The sequence below is a fragment of the Artemia franciscana genome, chromosome 12 (assembly GCF_032884065.1).
Source record: "Artemia franciscana chromosome 12, ASM3288406v1, whole genome shotgun sequence".
NCBI lineage: Eukaryota > Metazoa > Arthropoda > Branchiopoda > Anostraca > Artemiidae > Artemia > Artemia franciscana.
This window is the reverse complement of record NC_088874.1, coordinates 27541717-27562751: the sequence shown is the minus strand read 5'-3', so window position 1 is coordinate 27562751 and position 21035 is coordinate 27541717. Positions and strand designations below refer to the sequence as shown.

Here is a 21035-nt window from a genome sequence, read left to right as displayed (position 1 = left end):
CGCATATGAGGGGTTCATCTCCTCCTAAATGCCTACTCTTTACGCTAAAGTATTTTTTACTAATTTCAACTATTTATTTTACGGCCTTTGAGATTCAGCGGTCATTCTTAAAGAACTGGGACGAGATTTAAGCTTCAGTGTAAAGAGCAAGGTATTGACGAGGGGGCAAACCCCCTCATATACGTAATAAAAATATACAAGTATAGAAGTTCATTACGTAAGTTAATTCGTAAGTTTCGTGTATTTTTTACTAATAAAAACGTTCGTAATAAATTAAAAGTTCTAGTTGCCTTTTTAAGTACCCAAAAAATTGGAGGGCAAATAGGCCAAAACTAAGAGAAAGCCATTTAGCCAGAAAAAACAAAATTTATTTACGTTTTAAGTATTCATGTGTGGAGAGCCAAAATCAAAACATGCATTGATCCAAAAACGTTGAGAAATTAAATTAAAAAAAAGACGTTTTTTTTAACTGGAAGTAAGGAGCGACATTAAAACTTAAAACGAACAGAAATTACTCCGCGTATAAAAGAGGCTGTTCCCTCCTCAACGCCCCGCGCTTTACGCTATATTTTTTTACTGTTTTAAAAGTAGATTTGAGAGAAAGAATCAAATTTTAGCGTAAAGAGCTGGGTGTTGAGGAAGGGACAACCCCTTTCATATACGGAGTAATTTCTGTTCGTTTTAAGTTTTAATATCGCTCCTTACTTTCAGTTAAAACAATTTGTTTTTTTTTATTTAATTTTAAATAAAGACCCTGATCTATTCCTGAAATATTACATCTACGCTATGTCGACAAGTTAACTCTTATGACTTATTTCAATAGTACTGGCTGTATTAATAATAGTCAAAGCGCTGGTATTGGAGGTAGTAGTAGTATGAGCAGTAGCAGTTGTAGTAATATTAGTCGAAAATAAACAAGTAGAATATTAAAACTAAGGTAGAAGTAAAAGTTGTTGCGGTTGTAGTCGTAGTAGTAACAACAGTACTAGTTACAGATAAAGTGATAAAAGTCTTAGTAGTAGGTTGAATAATAATAGTTTTCGTTGTGACACGTCGTAATGTAGTGCTCGTTGTAAAAAAAAAAAAAAAACAAAAAAAAACAAACAAGAAACAAGTGGAATAGTAGAAATGTGTTAGAAGTAGTATTCATTTTAGTAGTTATAGTAGTAGTCATAGTAGTAGCTTTCTTAATGGTAGCAGTTGAAGCAGTAGTAGTCTTAGTAACAGGGGCCGTAGCAGTATTGGTAGTAGTTTTAGTAAACGTAGTAGTGGCTGTCGCAGTAGTAGTAGTCATAGGGGTAATAGTCGAAATGGTAGTAGCACTAGTAGTACTAGCAGTAGCAGTAGTAGTAGTGGCCACATTAATAGTTGTCGAAGTAGTGGTAGTAGCATTCGTAGCACCAGTCCTATTAGTAGTTGCAGTAGTAGGATTAGTAGTAGTAGCAGTCGTACTCATAGTAGAAGTTGTTGCATCAATCTAAGTAGCAGTAGTCGCATTATTACCAGTCGTAGTAGTAATTGGAGCTGTAGTAATCGTAATAGCGATACTGGTAGACGTCATAGCAGAAATATTCGTACTAGCAGTAATAGTAGGGTTAGTAGTAGTAATTGTAGCAGTAATAGTAATTGTAGTCGTAGTACTACTATTACTACTATTACTATATATTACTACTATTACTAATATTACTACTATTACTCCTGAGTTATTGCTGATACGCTTTTTGGCAACTTACATGAAAACAGTGGATTTTAATTTACTTCTTCGCTCCTCAATGTTCTCTGAAAGCTATTAAATAAAAAAAACGAGTTTTTTTTTAACTGAAAGTAAGGAGCGACATTAAAACTTAAAACGCACAGAAATTACTTCGTATATGAAAGAGGCTGCTTCCTCATCAACGCCCCGCTCTTTACGCTAAAGTTTGACTCTTTCTCTCAATTCTTCTTTTTAAAACAGTAAAAAACTTTAGCGTAAATAGCGGGGCGTTGATGAGGAAGCAGCCTCTTTCATATACGAAGTAATTTCTGTGCGTTTTAAGTTTTAATGTCGCTCCTTACTTTCAGTTAAAAAAACTCGTTTTTTTTATTTAATTTCTGAACGTTTTTGAATCAATGCATGTTTTGATTTTGGCTCTCCGCAGAGGAATAATCAAAACGAAATTTTGCAATTTTTTTTTTTTGGGGGGGGGGGGCTAAATGGCTTTCTCATAATTTTGATCGAATGATTTGGAGAAAAAAAGAGCGGGGGCGAAGCCTAGTTGCCCTCCGATTTTTGGTTAATTAAAAAGGCAACTAGAACTTTTAATTTTTTACGAATCTTTTTATTGGTAAAAGATTTACGTAACTTATAAATTAGCTTACGTAAAGAACTTTTGTATTCTCATGTTTTTATTACATATATGAGGGGATTCGCCCCATCGTCAGTACCTCGCTCTTTACACTAAAGCTTAAATTTTATCCCAATTCATTAAGAATGACCCCTGAATCACAAAAGCCGTAGAATAAATAGTTGAAATTACTAAAAATACTTTAGCGTAAAGAGCTAGGTATCATAAGGAGGTGAGCCCCTTATATGGGTAATAATTTCTGTTTGTTTTAAGTTTTATTGCTGTTCCTTACTTCCAGGTGAAAAAGCTTTTTCACATTTATTTTTTAATTTTTTTTTAAATAATGCTAGTAAATCCTGCTCTCCCTTCATGGAAGTTTTCTTCTCCCATGACAAATTCTCGATGGAAAGTTCCCCCAGTATATCCCCCTCTTCTCAACCCCTCCCCCCAACCAAAAAAATCCTCCTGAAAACGCCTGTATACTTCCCAATAACCATTGCTATATGTAAGCACAGGTCAAAGTTTGTAACTTGTTGCCCCTCCCACGGGGACTGTGGGGGAGTAAGTCGTCCCCAAAGACATAGTTATAAGGTTTTTCGACTACGTTGAATAAAATGGCTATCTCAGAATTTTGATCCGTTGACTTTGGGAAAATAATTAGCGTGGGAGGGGGCCTAGGTGCCCTCCAATTTTTTTGGTCACTTAAAAAGGGCACTAGAACTTTTCATTTCCGTTAGAATGAGCCCTCTTGCATCATTCTAGGACAACTGGGTCTATACGATCACCCCTGGGAAAAAAAAACAAAAAAAAAACAAAAAAAAAAAAATAAATAAACACGCATCCGTGATCTGCCTTCTGGCAAAAATGCAAAATTCCACATTTTTGTTGATAGGAGCTCAAAACTTCTTCAATAGGGTTCTCTGATACGCTGAATCTGATGGTGTGATTTTCGTTAAGATTCTATGACTTTTAGGGGGTGTTTCCCCCTATTTTCTAAAATAACGCAAATTTTCTCAGGCTCGTAACTTTTGATGGGTATCAAAATTCCATTTTTTAGAGTTTTGGTTACTATTGAGCCGGGTCGCTCCTTACTACAGTTCGTTATCACGAACTGTTTGATTAAATAAAAGAAACAAGTTTTTTTTTTAACTGAAAGTAAGGAGCGACATTAGAAGTTAAAACGAATAGAAATTATTCCGTGTATGAAAGGGACTGTCCCCCTCCTCAACGTCCCGCTCTTTACGCCAAAGTTTGGATCCTTCTCATGACTACTTTATAAAACAATAAAGAACTTTAGCGTAGAGAGCGGGGCGTTGAGGAGGGGACAGCCCCTTTCACATATAGAATAATTTCTGTTCGTTCTAAGTGTTAATGTCGCTCCTTGCTTTCAGTTAAAAAAAAACTTGTTTTTTTTATATTTAATTTCTGAACGTTTTTGAATTAATGCAGGTTTTGTGTTTCGCTCAATGTACATGAATAATTGAAAAGAAATTTCCATCTTATTTCAACTATTTTTAAACTTATAATAACCTAAGTTTCATTTTGTTTCAGTTGTTTAAGAATGCCTCCTGAATTGCAAAGACTATTTAATTAGAATAATAACCCCTTTAAAAGTTAAAAAAGAAACTTTAGCGCAAGAGCGAGGTTCTGAGAAGAGGAAACCCCTCTCATATATCTAATATTTTCTGTTCGTTTTAAGTATTAATATTGTTTCTTACTTTAGCTGAGAAACGTATTTTTTATTTAGTTGCTTATCGTTTCTTGAATAATGCTGAGAAATCTTACTCCCCCTCCATGGAAAATTATCTTCCTCCACGAGAAATTTCTCCTTGGAAAAAGTATCCCAAGTAACTTAAATTAGCGATAATTGCGGAACTAATTTTGTAAGGCATAGTAACAAAACGGTCAAAGAGGTCAAAACTGTTTTTATGAAAATGAAAGTCACAAGTTCAACAATTCTCAAATGACTTAAATGAATGAAAGAAAAGATCTTTGAAAGACATAGGAAATAATGTATGTTCGTTTTAAGCTTTAATGTTATTCCTTACTTTCAGTTGGAAAAAATAGTTTTTTTTTTTATTTAATTACAACCAAAAGCCGAAGACATACAATTTTTTTGGTTTATTATCACATAAAAATCATAGTTATAAAGCTGCTTAAGGTAAAATTAAATGCTAAGATTGGCTGGAAAATAACAGAAAAACACATATTGTTTTTATTAGCAATTGTTTTACAAAAATTCGAACTTTAGCGTAAAGAGTGAGGTATTGACGAGGGAGTGAACTTCCTCATATACGTAATATCAGTAGGTTTGCCCCCTCTTCAATACCTCGCTCTTTATGCTAAAGTTCGAATTTTGTATCAATTCTTTAAGAATGACCTCTGAATCACAAAGGCTGCTTGATTAGAATAAATAGCTCTTTTGAAATTACTAAAGATACTTTAACATAAGCTGCTAGGTATTGACGAGGGTACGAACTCACTCATATACGTAACAATTTCTGTTCGTTTTAAGCTTTAATGTTACCCTTTATTTTCAGTTGAAAAAACTTTTTATTTTAACTTAATTTCTGATCGTTTTTTAAGAAATGCTGGGATATCCAGCGCCCCCTTCATAGAAATTATCTTCCCTCATGAAAAACTCCTCCGTGGAGAGATCCTCCCAAGTAACCCTATCCACCCGACACCCCCCCTACCCGAAAAAATCCCCCTTGAAAACGTCTGTATACTTTCCAATAACCAATGCTATGTGCAAACAGGGGCAAAGTTCATAACTTGCAACCCTTCTCCCGGTGACTGTGGGGGATTAAGTCGTCCCCAAAGACATAATTATTAGATACTAGCTGTTGGGGTGGCGCTTCGCACCACCCCAACACCTAGTTGGTGGGGGCGCTTTGACCCCCCCCAAGCCCCCACGCGCGCGTAAGTCGTTACTCGCCATATTGGTTACGCGCTATTGTAGTTGTGTCCCTGTGTCCCACCTGTGAATATAGATATTTATATATATATATATATACTAGCTGTTGGGGTGGCGCTTCGCGCCACCCCACACCTAGTTGGTGGGGCGCTTCGCGCCCCCCCAAGCCCCCCCGCGCGCGTAAGTCGTTACGCGCCATATTAGTTACGCGCCATTGTAGTTGTGTCCCTGTGTCCCACCTGTGAATAGAGATAGATATAAATATATGTTTTTAACTACGTAAAACATGCGAATATACAACATTCTTCGCTGTCCCATTGTCTGTGCATATAAATAGATTGTCAGGTTTACTGACTCTTGAACATGCAACATATAATTGTCCATGGGAAAAACAATCCGTATTCAGATCTATACCTCATTATTCTAATGATGTGTCCCTGTGTCCCGGTCGTCATTTATATTCCCTGTGTCCCGGTGTCCCAGTTTGTAATTTCTCTTTGAGTGTCCCGGTCGTCATTTATATTCCCTGTGTCCCGGTCGTCATTTGTGTCCCGGTGTCCCGGTCTGTAATTTCTATTCGAACAATCCCTGTGTCCCGGTCGTCATTTATATATCCCGCCTGTGCCCCGGCGTCCCCGTTGTAGTTGTGTCCCTGTGTCCCGGTCGTCATTTATATTCCCTGTGTCCCGGTCGTGATTTGTGTCCGGGTGTCCCAGTCTGTAATTTCTCTTTGAGGTTCCCGGTCGTCACTTATATTCCCTCTGTCTCGGTCGTCATTTGTGTCCCGGTCTGTAATTTCTCTTTGAGTGTTTTTTCTTTTTAGTTTTTTTTTAGTTTTTACCTTTTTTCTTTTTTCAGTTTTCTTTTTCTTCTTTATTTTTCAGCGTCACTATGAAGTACATATCGACGAACCTTTGTTTTTTTAACTTAAATCTGGTAGGCATTGATGACCTTATCCAAGTCAAAATCCCAAACCCAATCATCATCGCTATCATTTTCAGTTTTGATATGTTTTGACTCTCGCTGTCCAGGTGGATTTTCATCTAACTGCGCGGTTTTGCGTTCTTTAGCCGCAAGCCTGTTTTCTTGCTGTTCTTGTGATTCCTCGGAACGCTTTCTTTTCTTACTTTCTCTATCAGCAGCAAGTTTTTCCATGGGAAAACAATCTGTATTCAGATCTATACCTCATGATTCTAATGATTGCCCTTGAGCTTTGTTGATGGTGATTGCTAATCGACCATTCCCTGTCCCGGTGTCCCGGTCGTCATTTACATCCCCCTGTTTCCCCCGGTGTCCCCGTTGTAGTTGTGTCCCTGTGTCCCGGTCGTCATTTATATTCCCTGTGTCCCGGTCGTCATTTGTATCCCGGTGTCCCGGTCTGTATATACATTCGTTTTTTAGTTTTGTTTTTCTTTTTAGTTTTTTTGTCCCGGTTGTCATTTATATCCCCCTGTTTCCCCCGATGTCCCCGTTGTAGTTGTGTCCCTGTGTCCCGGTCGTCATTTATATTCCCTGTGTCCCGGTCGTCATTTGTATCCCGGTGTACCGGTCTGTATATACATTCGTTTTTTAGTTTTGTTTTTCTCCTTTATTTTTTTCCCTTTTTTTTCTTTTTTAGTTTATTTAGATTTTTAGATTTTTTAGTTTTTTTATTAGTTTTTAGTTTTTTTTTTCTTTTTAGTTTTTTTGTAGTTTTTACCTTCTTTTTAGTTTTGTTAATTTTTTTTTTACTTATGTCCTGGTCGTCATTTATACTCCCTGTGTCCCGGTGCTTTGTTGATTGCTAATCGAACATTCCTTTTGTCCTGGTCGCTTTCTCTTTGAGTGTCGTCATTTATTTTAGCTTATTTTTCAGTTTTTTCCTTTTTTTTAGTTTTTTTTTATTTTTTATTGTTTTTAGTTTTTTACCTTTTTTTAGTTTTTTTAGTTTTTTTAGTTTTTTAGCTTTTTTACTTTTTTTATTAGTTTTTAGTTTTTTTTGTAGTTTTTGCCTTTTTTTAGTTTTTTCAGTTTTTTTTTAGTTTTTTATTGGTTTTTACCTTTATTTTAGCTTATTTTTCAGTTTTTTCCTTTTTTTTAGTTTTTTTTAGTTTTTAGTTTTTTTAGTTTTTTACCTTTTTTTAGTTTTTTTAGTTTTTTTAGTTTTTTAGCTTTTTTATTTTTTTTATTAGTTTTTAGTTTTTTTTGTAGTTTTTGCCTTTTTTTAGTTTTTTTAGTTTTTTAGCTTTTTTATTAGTTTTTAGTTTTTTTGTAGTTTTTGCCTTTTTTTAGTTTTTTTAGTTTTTTAGCTTTTTTATTTTTTTTATTAGTTTTTAGTTTTTTTTGTAGTTTTTGCCTTTTTTTAGTTTTTTCAGTTTTGACGTCACCTGATCCAGTTTTTTCAGGTGACGTCACCTGACACATCCATCCACACATCCACAGACAGACAACTTATTTTTATATATATAGATATATATATATATATATATATATATATATATATATATATATATATATATGTATATATATATATATATATATATATATATCTATCTATCTATCTATCTATCTATCTATCTATCTATCTATATTCACAGGTGGGACATAGGGACGCAACTACAATGGCGCGTAAGTAATATGGCGCGTAACGACTTACGCGCGCGGGGGGGCTTGGGGGGGGGTCCAACTAGGTGTTAAGTAGGACCAACTAGGTGTTGGGGTGGCGCGAAGCGCCACCTCAACAGCTAGTTTTTATATATATAGATGTCCCGGTGTCCTGGTCGTCATTTGTGTCCCGATGTCCCGGTGTGTAATTTCGTCAATCAACAAACATGACGTCAGTCAACACACAAACATGACGTCACTCCACACACACACACACACAGACAACTTATTTTTTATATATAGATTTTGGCTATGTTGAGCAAAATTGCTTTCTCAAAATTCTGATCCAGTAACTTTGGGAATAAATGAGCGTGTGAGGGACCCTTAAACTGGAAAAGAGTACTATAACTTTTAATTTCCGTTCGAATGAATACTCTCGCGAAGTTCTAGCACCACTGGGTCGATGCGATCCCCCTGGAAGAAAAACAACAAATAAACACAAATCCGTGATCTTTCTTCTGGCAAAAAATAAAAATTCCACATTTGTGCAGATAGGAGGTTGAAACCACTATAGTAGGGTTCTCTGGTACGCTGAATCTGATGGCGTGATTCTATGACTTTTAAGGGATGTTTCCCCCTTTTCGGAAATAAGGCAAATTTTCTCAGGCTTTTAACTTTTGAAGTTTAGGATTATACTTGATGAAACCTATATATTTAAAACAGCATAAAAATCTGATTTTTCTGATGTATCTATTGGTATCAAAGTAGAGTTTTGGTTACTATTGAGCCGGGTCGTAAATTACTTACAGTTCGTTACCACACTGTTTGACAGCTTAATATCTTTTGCCTTTTTGGCAACACAGGATTAACCATGCTCCCTTTTCCAGTAACAAAACTTGTGTTTAAACAGTTGACAACTTGCATAACTTAAAATCCTTGACTGGCTGTAGCAGTCCAAGTCCCTCTGTAGTAATGATAAATACTGCATCAAAAAGCCTAAAGTTAGGCCCCAAAAACTTTGAAAAAGTTCTTAGAACCCTTGCCAACAGGGCTGTTGGTGAGGGGGGAGATCATTTTATTTTTGAAGCCATAGTTGTTGGACCTCTCGACTATTTTGAGCAAAATACCGAGTTAGAAATATCAATGGATGTCTTTAGAGGGGGAAGGAGCTAAAAAGAGCGTTTAGGGGTGGGTGTTGTTCTTCTTCAATCCATTTTGACTCTTGAAAAGCCCGTTAGATCTTTCAATACAATCGAATGAACCCCTCTTCAAAGGTTCTGCGACAAATCCTTTCCCACGAAGTGACATGAGGAAAATTTTAATACATTGACCCCTTATCATAGTAGCAGCAGTTATAGCTATAATAACCAGATGTACATGTCTGAGTCGAAGTAGTCGTAGTAGTAGTACTCGTAGCAGTAATAGCCGGAATACTAGGAGCTGTCGTGTTATTATTAGTAGCTGTAGAAGTCATAGCAGTAGTAGCCGTAATGATAGTAAGCTGTAGCAGTTGCAGTAATAGTAGTCGTTGTAGAGACCGTCGTCGGAGTAGCAGTTCCATTTGTAGTCGTAGTGGTAGTCGGAGTAGCAGTAGCAATAGTCTTAGCAACAATAGTTGCAGTATTGGTCTTAGTAGTAGTAGTAGCTGTAATAGTAGTACCAGTATGTTTTGCGAATACTCGTCCAACCTTGCTGCAGCGGGGATCGGACCCTAGGAGCTGTCGTGTTATTATTAGTAGCTGTAGAAGTCATAGCAGTAGTAGCCGTAATGATAGTAAGCTGTAGCAGTTGCAGTAATAGTAGTCGTTGTAGAGACCGTCGTCGGAGTAGCAGTTCCATTTGTAGTCGTAGTGGCAGTCGGAGTAGCAGTAGCAATAGTCTTAGCAACAATAGTTGCAGTATTGGTCTTAGTAGTAGTAGTAGCTGTAATAGTAGTACCAGTATGTTTTGCGAATACTCGTCCAACCTTGCTGCAGCGGGGATCGAACCCTGGGGCTCCGTTTTGCCAAGCAGAGCATCAATTCACTACGCTACAACAGGTTGGGTAGTACCAGTAGTAGTTATAGTAGTCGTTGTTGTATTAGTCGAACAAGTAGTAATCGTAGAATTAGTATGTCATAATAGTAGTAGTCATAGCAGCAATAGCTATAGTAGTAGTAGTCGTTGTAGTAGAAGACGTAGACATAGCAGTCTTTGTAAACTCAGTCGTAGACGTATTAGTGGTAGTAGCAACAGTTTGCACATGAATATTATTTTCTTAGTTTAACATCTTCCTCAATACGCCCTGAAAGTTTCAGTTTAATGCGTATTTTCTTCCATTTCTTCTATCTGCTACGCATATTTTCTATTATTTCTATAAGATAGATGAACCATTATTTCCTATTTTGAATCTTGAAGAAATGGCTCAGTAATGGTGTCGAAAGCTCGGAACAGAATAAACCCCTGATCGTAGAAAAAAAAAATAAATAAGTATTCGTGTTAACGACGCTTATTGAGTTCAAGCTTCACTGTATTGGCCTGAAGTATGTTGCTACAGTAATATTCAATCTCTGGGATCCATATTACCAAGCTAAGGTCAAGCCCACTGCGCCACCTAGGATAGCTGCTAATGATATCATCAAAACGCTCTCCATATTTAGGATTTTGTACCACATTTCTGCTTTTATGTACAACCTCTTGTCAACGGGACATAGAACCATAAGTTAACTATTTGTCAAGTCTCTTATTTACATATACAGCATTACACATATACAGTGCAGTACATAGAAACAGTACATAAACAGTACATGTAGAACATATAAAGTACTTAGAAACAATTTATAAAATGGTGGTAAACATGATTTTTGGCTGAAAACTTTATTCAACCGAAACCCAATAATATGCGAGTTTATTAACAACATATAAATGAAGACATCCTCAGTGGTCGTAGGTACGTCACAATGACGTCATATTAGGTAAACTTACAGCCTACCTTATGACTTACGTCATTCAAAATTAACAGCACATAAATGACGGCATCCACAATCATCGTATTTATGACTTTATAAATGACGTCATCGTGTGCATATATACAACCTTACTTATCAGCTAATTTATTAGTCATTATATTCTTTATCTTTATTGCACTGACTATGCATGCCTGTGAATCCCATAATAAGGGATTATCCTTCTGTGTTAAGCAGCACACCCTTGCAGACGAAGATCTGACGTTCCCGTTAAAAAAATTGCCCGTAAAAGCTATAGAAAAAGTTGCACATTCAAATCAATCACAAAAGCAACTAGTTTCAGCTTCAACTACAGTGGATTATGTTAATGCAAGCAAACCTGACCAGACTCACCTTAGAGTGGCAAAAGAACTCTACAAAAATCTTGACACAACTAAAACTTGCGAGATGAATGTTCTTCATGCATCCTGTTTGTTTAGAAATTACACATTAGACGATGTTCAACAACCCCACAAATGCAAAATATGCACAAAAATATTATCTTGCAAAACATCCTTGACTTGGGATATGAAAAAGCACTCAGGTAATAAACTATACGAATGTGAAGTATGCAAAACGAAATTTGATCAAAAGTCAAATTTGATAACTCATATGAGAATCCACAATAGAGAAAAACCCTACGGACGCGAAGCAAGCAAAAAGAAGTTTTCTCAAATTACAAGTTTGACCCGGCATATAAGAACCCATAGTGGAGAAAAGCCCCATGAATGTAAACTATGCCAAAAGAAGTTTTCCCAAAAGCTGAATTTGAATATGCACGAGAGAACTCACAATTGTGAACAACTATATGAATGTGAAATATGCAAAAAGAAAATTTCGCGCAAATGGAGCTTGATTCAGCATATGAAAACCCACAATAGTGCAAACCAATATGAATGTGGAGTATGCAAAATGACATTTTCTTTTAAGTCAAGTTTGACTAGGCATATGAGAGCCCACACTGGTGAAAACTCGTATGAATGTAAAGAATGCAAAAAGAAGTTTTCTTACAAATGGAATTTGATTTTACATTCGAAAAGCCACTATAGTGAAAAACAGTATGAATGTGTAGCATGCAAAAGAAAAATTTCTTGGAAGTCAAATTTAACCATGCATATGAGAGCCCACAATGGTGAGAAAAGGTGTGAATGTGAAGTATGCGAAACGAAAATTTCCTGCAAATGGAGTATGACTCGTCCATGTGAAAGCCCACAGTGAAGAAACATAAAAGTGAACTCCGCCAAATGAATTTTTCGCAAAGACAAGTTTAACTGCACATATGAAGACCCACAGATGGATACCAAAGTTGAGAGAACCCAGAAACTGTGAGAGCCCAAAGCTGATTTCTGTTGCGAGTGAGGCTAGGAACAATAAAATTTAAAAGTATTTTCAGATGTTTCAATTTTTAAGCTTGCTATTCAAGTTCTTTGTGGTTGCTTTTAGAATTAGAATTTAGAATTCTTGATATAAAATAGTTTTCTTTGTCTTTTGATAATGTCAACTGCTAAATGTAGGTTATTTAGAAATATGGTTATTGTTTTTTTTCTAACTTCCTATCAGTATCATACTATGTTGCTGTCCTAAAAAAAAATACTGATTGTTTCTGTCCTAAAAAAATACTCTCTTGAATTGAGAGTAATTCTTAAGCTAGACCCCCTCCCCCCTGCCGACTGTAACTTTTAAAACTATACTACTTTAAAAGAACAATCGTTCTGGTATGTCAAAATGTCAATGAAGTGGTAAAGAAAGGACATTAGTTTAAGTTCCTTTTGTTTGGGGGAGAAGGGGGATAGTTGATTGATATTTAGGTTATATTGGTTATGTACTATAGAATATTGTTTGGCCTATAATAATAAACTCGTTTCTTGATACTAATTTTGCGCTCTAAGCAAAAGCGAGTGTTTTATTTGTGGCGCAGTTTGAATCAATAGTAAGAAAAGAGGTAATTAAACTAAATGCAACATAAATTTTGTTTATGTTCTATTAATTGGGTTTTTGATTTTGCTGGGAAAAACTAGATGGGGCTTAGCCGTGATTCTTTTCTTAGTGATGAACGTACTCGGATCTCTTCTCTTGTTTGTGTTCATCTTCTTTGATTCTGATCTGTGAGTGCCACAAGCAAAATCTGACTTATGGACCTTTACCTACATTCCAATTCCCATTCACAAATGATTTCGGCCTCAAGAAAAAGCAGAATTGATCAATTACTTGGAAGTTTTAACAATTATCCTAGAGAGAATGCTTATAATTTACAAAAATAGTAATTTTGCGATGAAAAAGTGTTTAGTTATTTTCATGATTGTTCCTCGAAAATCTGTTTTTTATCTAACGTCATTGCCATCATCTCAAAATCTATGGGCTGCAATTGCAGTGGCTTCAATTCACATTTTTTGAGGGGTGGGGGGGTGGTAGAGTGTTAGAAAATTGTTGTTTTGTTTTAGCGTGGGTGGAGTAAGGAATTGGGTTATCAATTTTTTCAATAAAGATACATTAAAATAGCTATTATCCAACATGTAGGAGAGATGGGGGGTGGGGGAAATTCAAGGGGACACAGTCCTATTCTATCCACCCATTGATGCCACTGGTATATTGTGTGTTTGTGGATGGGGGTATTTTATTGGTGAAGTGGACGATTTTTTTCTATATATTATTACTTTTTATGACTTTATACTTAAATATTCAAAAAATTCTGTGAAGGCATAAAGATTTACAATCGAGAAATAAAGATTGGCAATGGAAGAAACGAAGAGATTTGAGATTATAGTGCAGATAAAGTATGGGAAGACTTGTTTTCTGTTATAAAAGCTCAACCAAAGACTAAAATGAATAATTGTAAAATGAATATTACAAAATAATACGCATATACAAAATAATATCTATATATATAAATTTTATATAAAATATAATAAATAACAACAAACTCAGTGTATCTCCTAATGCACTGAAACAATGTCTCCCAAACTTTTAAGATATGTGTGCCCCTTTTTATAATTTATGCAACATTGGGTACCCATTGTGGAAAAATGGATGTGTTTTATAACAATCAAGCTAGAGTGTTTATTCCCTTTTTGGTATAAGACAGAATAATAGTAAAAGATTTAAAATAATTAAAAATACAATGTAATATAAAGTATTGTCACGAATAGAATTTATTTAGATCAATGAGTGGAATAAAATTCTTCCTGGTGAAATAACAGATCACCACAGTTGGGTGCTCTGGCTGTTGATTTTAATCTGAAACATAGTTCCAGGTCCAATTACTCTCTCCTTGCACGACGCAGGTGCATATCCACTCTAAACTTCTGTTCAACGCTTACCTTCACCAAATTCTTCTTGTACCCCTGAGGTGAAACCAGTGGTGGCTCTGGCCTCTCTTGCGCTAGGGGAAAAATCTCGATAAGTCTTGATTAGTATCCCATAAATTTTTAGGCTAAATTTTAACAAAATTTTCCTTTATTAATATTTGAATACAAAATATCACAAACAATATAAAATTAATTAAATTTTGTCTATATACTTTTATTTTCAAGGAATGGTGTTGAAGATATGCGAAAAATGAAAATTTCGGATTTGATCTGCTTTTATTTACTGTTAACTGCGACCTCTCCTTTATTTTACTAAAAATAAAATCTCAAAAATTTGAAAAAGATTATAACCATTAGACTACTTATTTGAGATTTTTGCCCGTAAAATTTCTTCGCCCAGGGCAATTGCCCTCTGTTTTCCCTAAAACTGTTCCTGGGTATCTTGTTGTGCTGATTCCAATTATATAAAGTTAATTATGCTTAATGTTACCCATCAAATACTACCAGCCTGAGAAAATATTTCCTTTTTCGAAAAAGGGAAGAAACATCCATAAAAGGTTTATCAATCTTAATGGGAGTCATAGCATCAGGTTCAGCGTATCAGAGAACCCTACTGCAAAGGTTTCAAGCTTCTATCTACAAAACAGTGGAGTTTTGTATTTTTCACCAGGAGAAAGATCATGGGTGCAGTTTTTTTTCTTTTTTTTTGCTTAGCCCCCCAGCTCAATGTCTGGGGACTAAACATGAGCCCTTTTTTATATTAATGTTTGAATTTTTTGTCCGAATGTTTTAAGAATGACTGACAGGTCGTCGATTTGCAAAAAGAAACCTTTTTTAAGTACAAAAGACGTATGTGTAATGAAAGAGGGACTGAAGAGGGGGTAACCCCCTACACCAGAATGATATCTGTTCGTTTTAATTCTGAATGTTGCTCCTTACTTTCACTTAAAAAAAAAAAAAAATTAATAACTCATAGAAGATGACTTTTTGCATTATGACTTCTGCATTATTTCTTTTTAATTGCTCTAAAAATAAAGAACAAAATCAGATGGCAGGATGTAGAAATAATTTTAAGTTGACGTATTTGAAGAAAAATGTTTTTTTTTTAACTTTTGTTATTTTATTTTTATTTCTAGGTTTGCAATATGGAGAATGTTGATCCTCTGGGTATTCATACCGGCGAATCAATTGTTGTTGCACCGTCTCAAACCTTATCCAACAGGGAGTACAATATGCTGAGAACAACTGCTATTAAAGTCATACGCCATATAGGTGTCGTTGGAGAATGTAATATTCAATATGCTTTAAGCCCAGAATCCGAAGAATTCTACATTATTGAGGTGAGTGATTTTTTCTTCTAGAAATCGAGTTTCACAAACATATATTCTTTTTTTTCGTATAAGCCCAGGGTGGGAATTGCCCTCCCCCCTTTTCGACGTCTTATGTTGCGTAAATTTGTTTTAAACCCTGCTGAGAATTTTTTTTGATTATGTAGTTCCTTTGTTTTTTCTGTTATTTTGAAAAAAGAAAATTAAAAGTTCCCTGCCTCGAATTGCACATTTGCGTATATATTATAACTGTTTGACCCCTCCTCCTAGTTACCAATTTAAGAATTAGTGAAAAAGGTGGGAAAGGAAGTGTCTCTCTTTAAATAAAGAATTTCTGTGTATTTTCAATTTAAAATTTTTTCAATATAGTTGCTCTAATACGTTGATTCCACTGTATCTTTGTTTTAATGGGGGGAATAATAGAGGGGACAATTAGAAAGAAGAAACTTGGAAAAAAAAATAAAGATGTCAAAAGTCATAACGAAAATCATATGTACTAAAGATTTTAAACAAGCTGCTGGTTTCCAAAGTAAGAACCATGAAAAGCCACCCCGAGTTTATCTTTCAAGGAGGTAACAACGAGAGTCATCACTCTTCGTCATCTAGGAGTGAAATTGTCGTCAGATCTCAGGTAGGCTCATCACCCTAGTAAAGTGAGATTATCTTGCTTCCGTAAGCTAAAAGTTATCCTCCAATGCAAAAAACTTGTCAGTCAGTCCATCCTTCGGCAATTTACATCTTGCATTTAGGTCTGGTATTGAATATGCGTTTCCTCTCTTTGCTGATACCCGAAATAACCGTATTATTCATCTTCAGCGTATCTCAAATCGATCAATCAGAGCGTTATCTACTGAACATGTTACCATTATCCCTCAACCAAAACAAGAGTGTTGGACGTGCGCGTTTTTTGAGCGTCTGAATTGAGGTATGTCAGTGCTTTACGCGTTTGCACCACAGGAGTAGCTCTGGAAGTTCATATCGACGGATCTTATGAGACGTACTTGTCATATTGGTGCTCGTTTGGAATACATACAACAGGGAATTCTCCGCAAGTAGTTAAATTTAATTTTATTCTGCTCTAGTAAATCCTAATCGAGCAGCAACAACAATATCATCTGATGAATATATTGCCGATCCCCATAACTAAAACATTAACATGTTGACGCCTCGTCTTTGCCAGTCAACTTCAAGCATAAGCACTATCATCTATAGGAGAAGATGTCAAACTCATGCATGGCAGAGTTTAGCCAGTAAAATGTGCATAAGATGTTGATGTTCACCAGGAAGGACGAACAGCAGAAAGCTTAACTCCTGCAGTACTTAAAAGAATTTTCTTCAATGTACTGTCGCTATATGAGTTACCTTCTAGCAGAGGTTATCTCAGCTAGAAGGTTAGCAGAGAGAGTTATCAGAGAGTTACCTTCTAGCAGAGGTCCTCTTACTTGCTTCAAGAAAAGTTATAATGAACATTTGAAAGTGAACAAATCCTCAGACACGGATGCCTTGAAACCTAGTTGTAAAGCAGGGTAATACTGTTTCTCTAAAGCAGAATTTTAACCGAAATTTTGTTAGCAGTATTAAAAATAAGAGGTCTTTTAAAATATAAAATAAGGGTGTAATCAGGAAAAAATTGTTGTTACTTAAGCACGTCAATATGCAACAGAAGTATTGAAGCGAGAAAATATTTGACAATAAAAAACAACGACAACAATAAAAAAAAACAAGGTAATCTAAAGCCAGTGAAAAAAAAAGGGAAAACCAATATTTTGACCGAGAACTCCGCTCAGACGTCTTTAGACGAAGAATAAGAAACAAACCAGATAAAAGTCCACGGACAATGTAAAGACAAACCTTAAAAAAAAAGAAAAAAAGAAAAGAGACCCTTTCTCAAATAACAATGGGGATAGGTGTGATAACTCTTTCATGGTACCCATGAGATAGATAGGCGTGAAAAGGGGTTTATTACTGTTAATTTCAGTCACTGCCTACTCGCTGGCCGCCTAGCGCAATATCGGGCTTTTAGCTACCGAAAGCCTTGAAATGATTCCTAGTTGCTCTCTTCTCCAGCAAAGTTCATTTCGTGTAACATAGCGCTTTTTTAATTATACTGCTAAATTTTTACCCCTCTTATTTCTTCTGCATCTAGTAGAAGTCATTAAAATAACAATACAAGAAATAAATATACAAGAAATGTAAATCTAAATTCATAAAGTCGAATGAATCGACTTTGCATAACTACATTGTTCATCCAGTCGCCAAGAAACCTTAAAAACTTCTTGAATACGCTCTCAGGAAGGTTTTAGGTATAAGCATCTCCTCCCACCCCCCCAATATCCTGTTAAGATATTTCATGCTGATGACATTAGAGACCCCTCAACGTAAATAATTAACATGTCGTGAATTTTCTGGAGGACACTTTTCCGTGGGATGCGGCAAATTTCTGGGTGAGAATTTTCAGGGGAAGGGAGTGAAATTTTTCGGGTGAGAATGATCTGTGGGGGAAATTTCCTTCATCAGCTTATGAACTTGGTTCTGTTTAAAATGTAGTTATATTGGCAGGGTTTTGGGGCTCGTTGGCATAATAGTTAAACTGAACAGGCAGAGGAACTGCATTTTGATTGGCTCCTTTTCTGGCTGGAATTCCACTATCTCAAAGTACGACCTCCTTAGGTTTCGAAAGAGGGATCTTCAGAGGGATTTGAAGGCGGAACTACATATCAACGAAAGCATTAATGATGCAAGGGTTTACGGTTTGTTCAGCATCTATAAGAAGTATTGCCGCATAAGTTGGAGGTTCTGTTTATATCAAGTCCTCAATGTTGAGCGTACATCTCTAAAAAAAAAATAAGAAAATTTAAAATTTGGGTCCTTTTGCTATAGCTTTAAAAATATTTAATTATTATTTTTTAAGGTCAATGCTCGTCTATCAAGATCGTCTGCCCTCGCCAGCAAAGCCACTGGCTATCCTTTAGCCTACATAGCTGCCAAACTGTCCCTTGGTCTTCCTTTGCCTCTGTTGAAGAACTCAGTAACCTCTGTCACGACGGCCTGCTTCGAACCGAGCCTGGATTACTGTGTCGTGAAAATTCCACGCTGGGACCTTTCGAAATTTTCCCAGGTTTCAACCAAGGTATTAAATTTTGTGGATTTTTCTTGCGTCTTGTGACTGAATTCTTTTGTTAGATTCAATCCAATTTGAAGTGCTAAAAACGGTATATGTCATAAAAACTAAAGAATAATACATTTTTTGGTTGGTTGGGCTATAAAATGTTGGACTGATAAAAAATATTAACTAGCAAATATCAATAGACATTAGTGCGAAAGGCATATGAAAAAATTAGAATATTATAGCCTGAAAATGCGCTTTATCTATTTTCATGCTAGTTTCAATGTATTTGCGTTTAATTGCATTAAACACATTTAAACACTAATTTAATAGAATAATCTGTTGAATGTAAGTTCATTTTCAGTCTAATCTATCTCAATCAGAGTCAAATTAGACCTGTTTACTTTTAAGGTTAAATTATAAACTAATTACTTCAATTTTTCTATAGCTATGTCCATTTGGACATACGTAGGTCAGAGGGGAGGGGGGATGTTAAACGTTTTCTCCCATTTCATATAGACTTTTTGAAAGATACTAATTACACTGAATAAATGTCAACTTGCAATTAAAAAAAATATATATTTATAATGCATATAAAATGTCTCCCTTCGATGTGCAAAATAAAAACATAACAATTGCTTTATTTACCATAATATTTATTTTTCCTCAAATTACAATCTAGTTTCATCTTCCAATTAAAATTCTCCCTTTCACCCCTTCATCTAGACGTGTTTGAAGATGATAATTCCAGCGAATAAATGTCAATCTGCAATTGAAAACAAACTTTTTAATACATATAAAATATTTTATGTTTTTTTCTTAATTCGCTTTGGTCTGCCAAATAAAACAACAATCGCTTTAAGTACTATAGAATTTATTTTTCTGCAAATTCTAATATAATTTAATCTTTCAATCTTAAACATGATGTCTATGTGATATTTTAGTGGCAATTTTGGCTTAAATTACTCCTTGAGCGAAAACAGAATAATTAGCTTGAAAACTAGCAATAGATTAGAACAAACAGTTATAGTTATATTAATTGCTAATTATTAAAACAATTAATCACCTCATCAATAATGACCCCACAAGCGAGATTAATTTAGTGAAAAAATAATTACTGATTATAATAATAATAATTAATAACGATTATTACATTTCATTAGTTATAATAATAATAATTAATTACACATAATCAATTAATTAACTGCTAACTCAAGAAATCACAAAACATAAACGCTTATTGGAAAGCAGCCATTAAAAAAAGTTCTAACTATTTTAAATACGAGATAAAAACAATTCTTACAGACAGTATAACCCCATATAATAGTCCCTTTGATATTTTAAATTACTAACGTCAATGAACGCGTGGACGCCACATTGATTATAATCTTTTTTGATGAATCTCAGGTCATAGATGAGCGTCCTTCATATTTATGTGTCGGTACCATCCGCTCTGTCTGTGTTGTGATCAAGTTGAAATTGTGTTGCCTAGATGGCTTCTACACTTGCGCGAGAAGCTTTATACTAGAAACGTAATACCACACTAAAATGAGATTAAAGTAAATAAATTTGATGTTTTAAAATGGTGTTCTGTAATCTAATAATCTTTCGTGTATGTCAGTGTATTTTCTGATAACTAGTTATTGGAAATAGGGCTTGGAATTTGCTTAGGCTTCACAATGAAGCATGAAAAAGGTAGAATTGGGTGCGTATAAACTATAAACTTATGCGTAATTTCAATAAGTTCAAGACTTGAACTTGTAGAGAAAACAGGTGACCTAACTTTGGCTGGTTGATGGAGAGAATTGAAGCACATGTTTGGTGGATTTTATAACCCAGTGAAAAAATAAAGGAAGAGCGTTCCTTGATTATGTGAATACTCGTAGCTAAAAGTAAACTGGAAATTATGCTATAAAACAAATTTAGACTTGTTATAACCAGATATAATTCCAATGAATTCCTTGTAGATAATGTCACTGAGTAACCTGATTTACCACTGGTGCAACTTTTATTGTTGTTATCAAGGAGCTTTTAGAGTTCAGGCTACTGTAACGCTATTTAGCTATTTTCCCTCCGAAAATTCTATCATAAATAATCCAAATAAAATAATATGGATATCTACAAGCTAACTCAAGGCAGGAATATATTCCTTATGTAGAGTTATATTTCGTTGCGCAAACTATACCTTGAGCTATCGCCAGCGTGGTAGAGAGCTTGTGTAGATCAATATTAAAGGTCTTCGCATCAGTTTGAAAGAGGCGTAATGCCTCTTGACCTTAATGGCTAAGACAGTAAATGTCTAAATCCAAATATTGTTCTTGGAACAACTTTCCAATGCAGAAAATTTAAAGTTCGGACGTGTATTCTTTTTTACTTTATTAACTTTATCGCAGCTACTTTTTTCTGAAAATATTTTGAAGCTTTTGTGTTTAATTAAAAAGCGATTGGAAAATAAAATAGGGTGAAAATTAAAGTGCTCTAGCTGAGG

The 21035-nt window shown here is 35.1% G+C and overlaps 1 protein-coding gene across 1 annotated transcript in view; it reads left to right on the top strand.

Moving 5' to 3' along the window:
• The window catches only part of LOC136033939 (multifunctional protein r-like), a 248362-nt gene that overhangs the window by 64825 nt on the left and 162502 nt on the right, over window positions 1-21035 (top strand). Inside the window, exons 10-11 of the mRNA XM_065714958.1 lie at window positions 15250-15453; window positions 18353-18571. Coding sequence (XP_065571030.1) covers window positions 15250-15453; window positions 18353-18571 — 423 coding nt within the window. The remainder of the gene's footprint in view (window positions 1-15249; window positions 15454-18352; window positions 18572-21035) is intronic.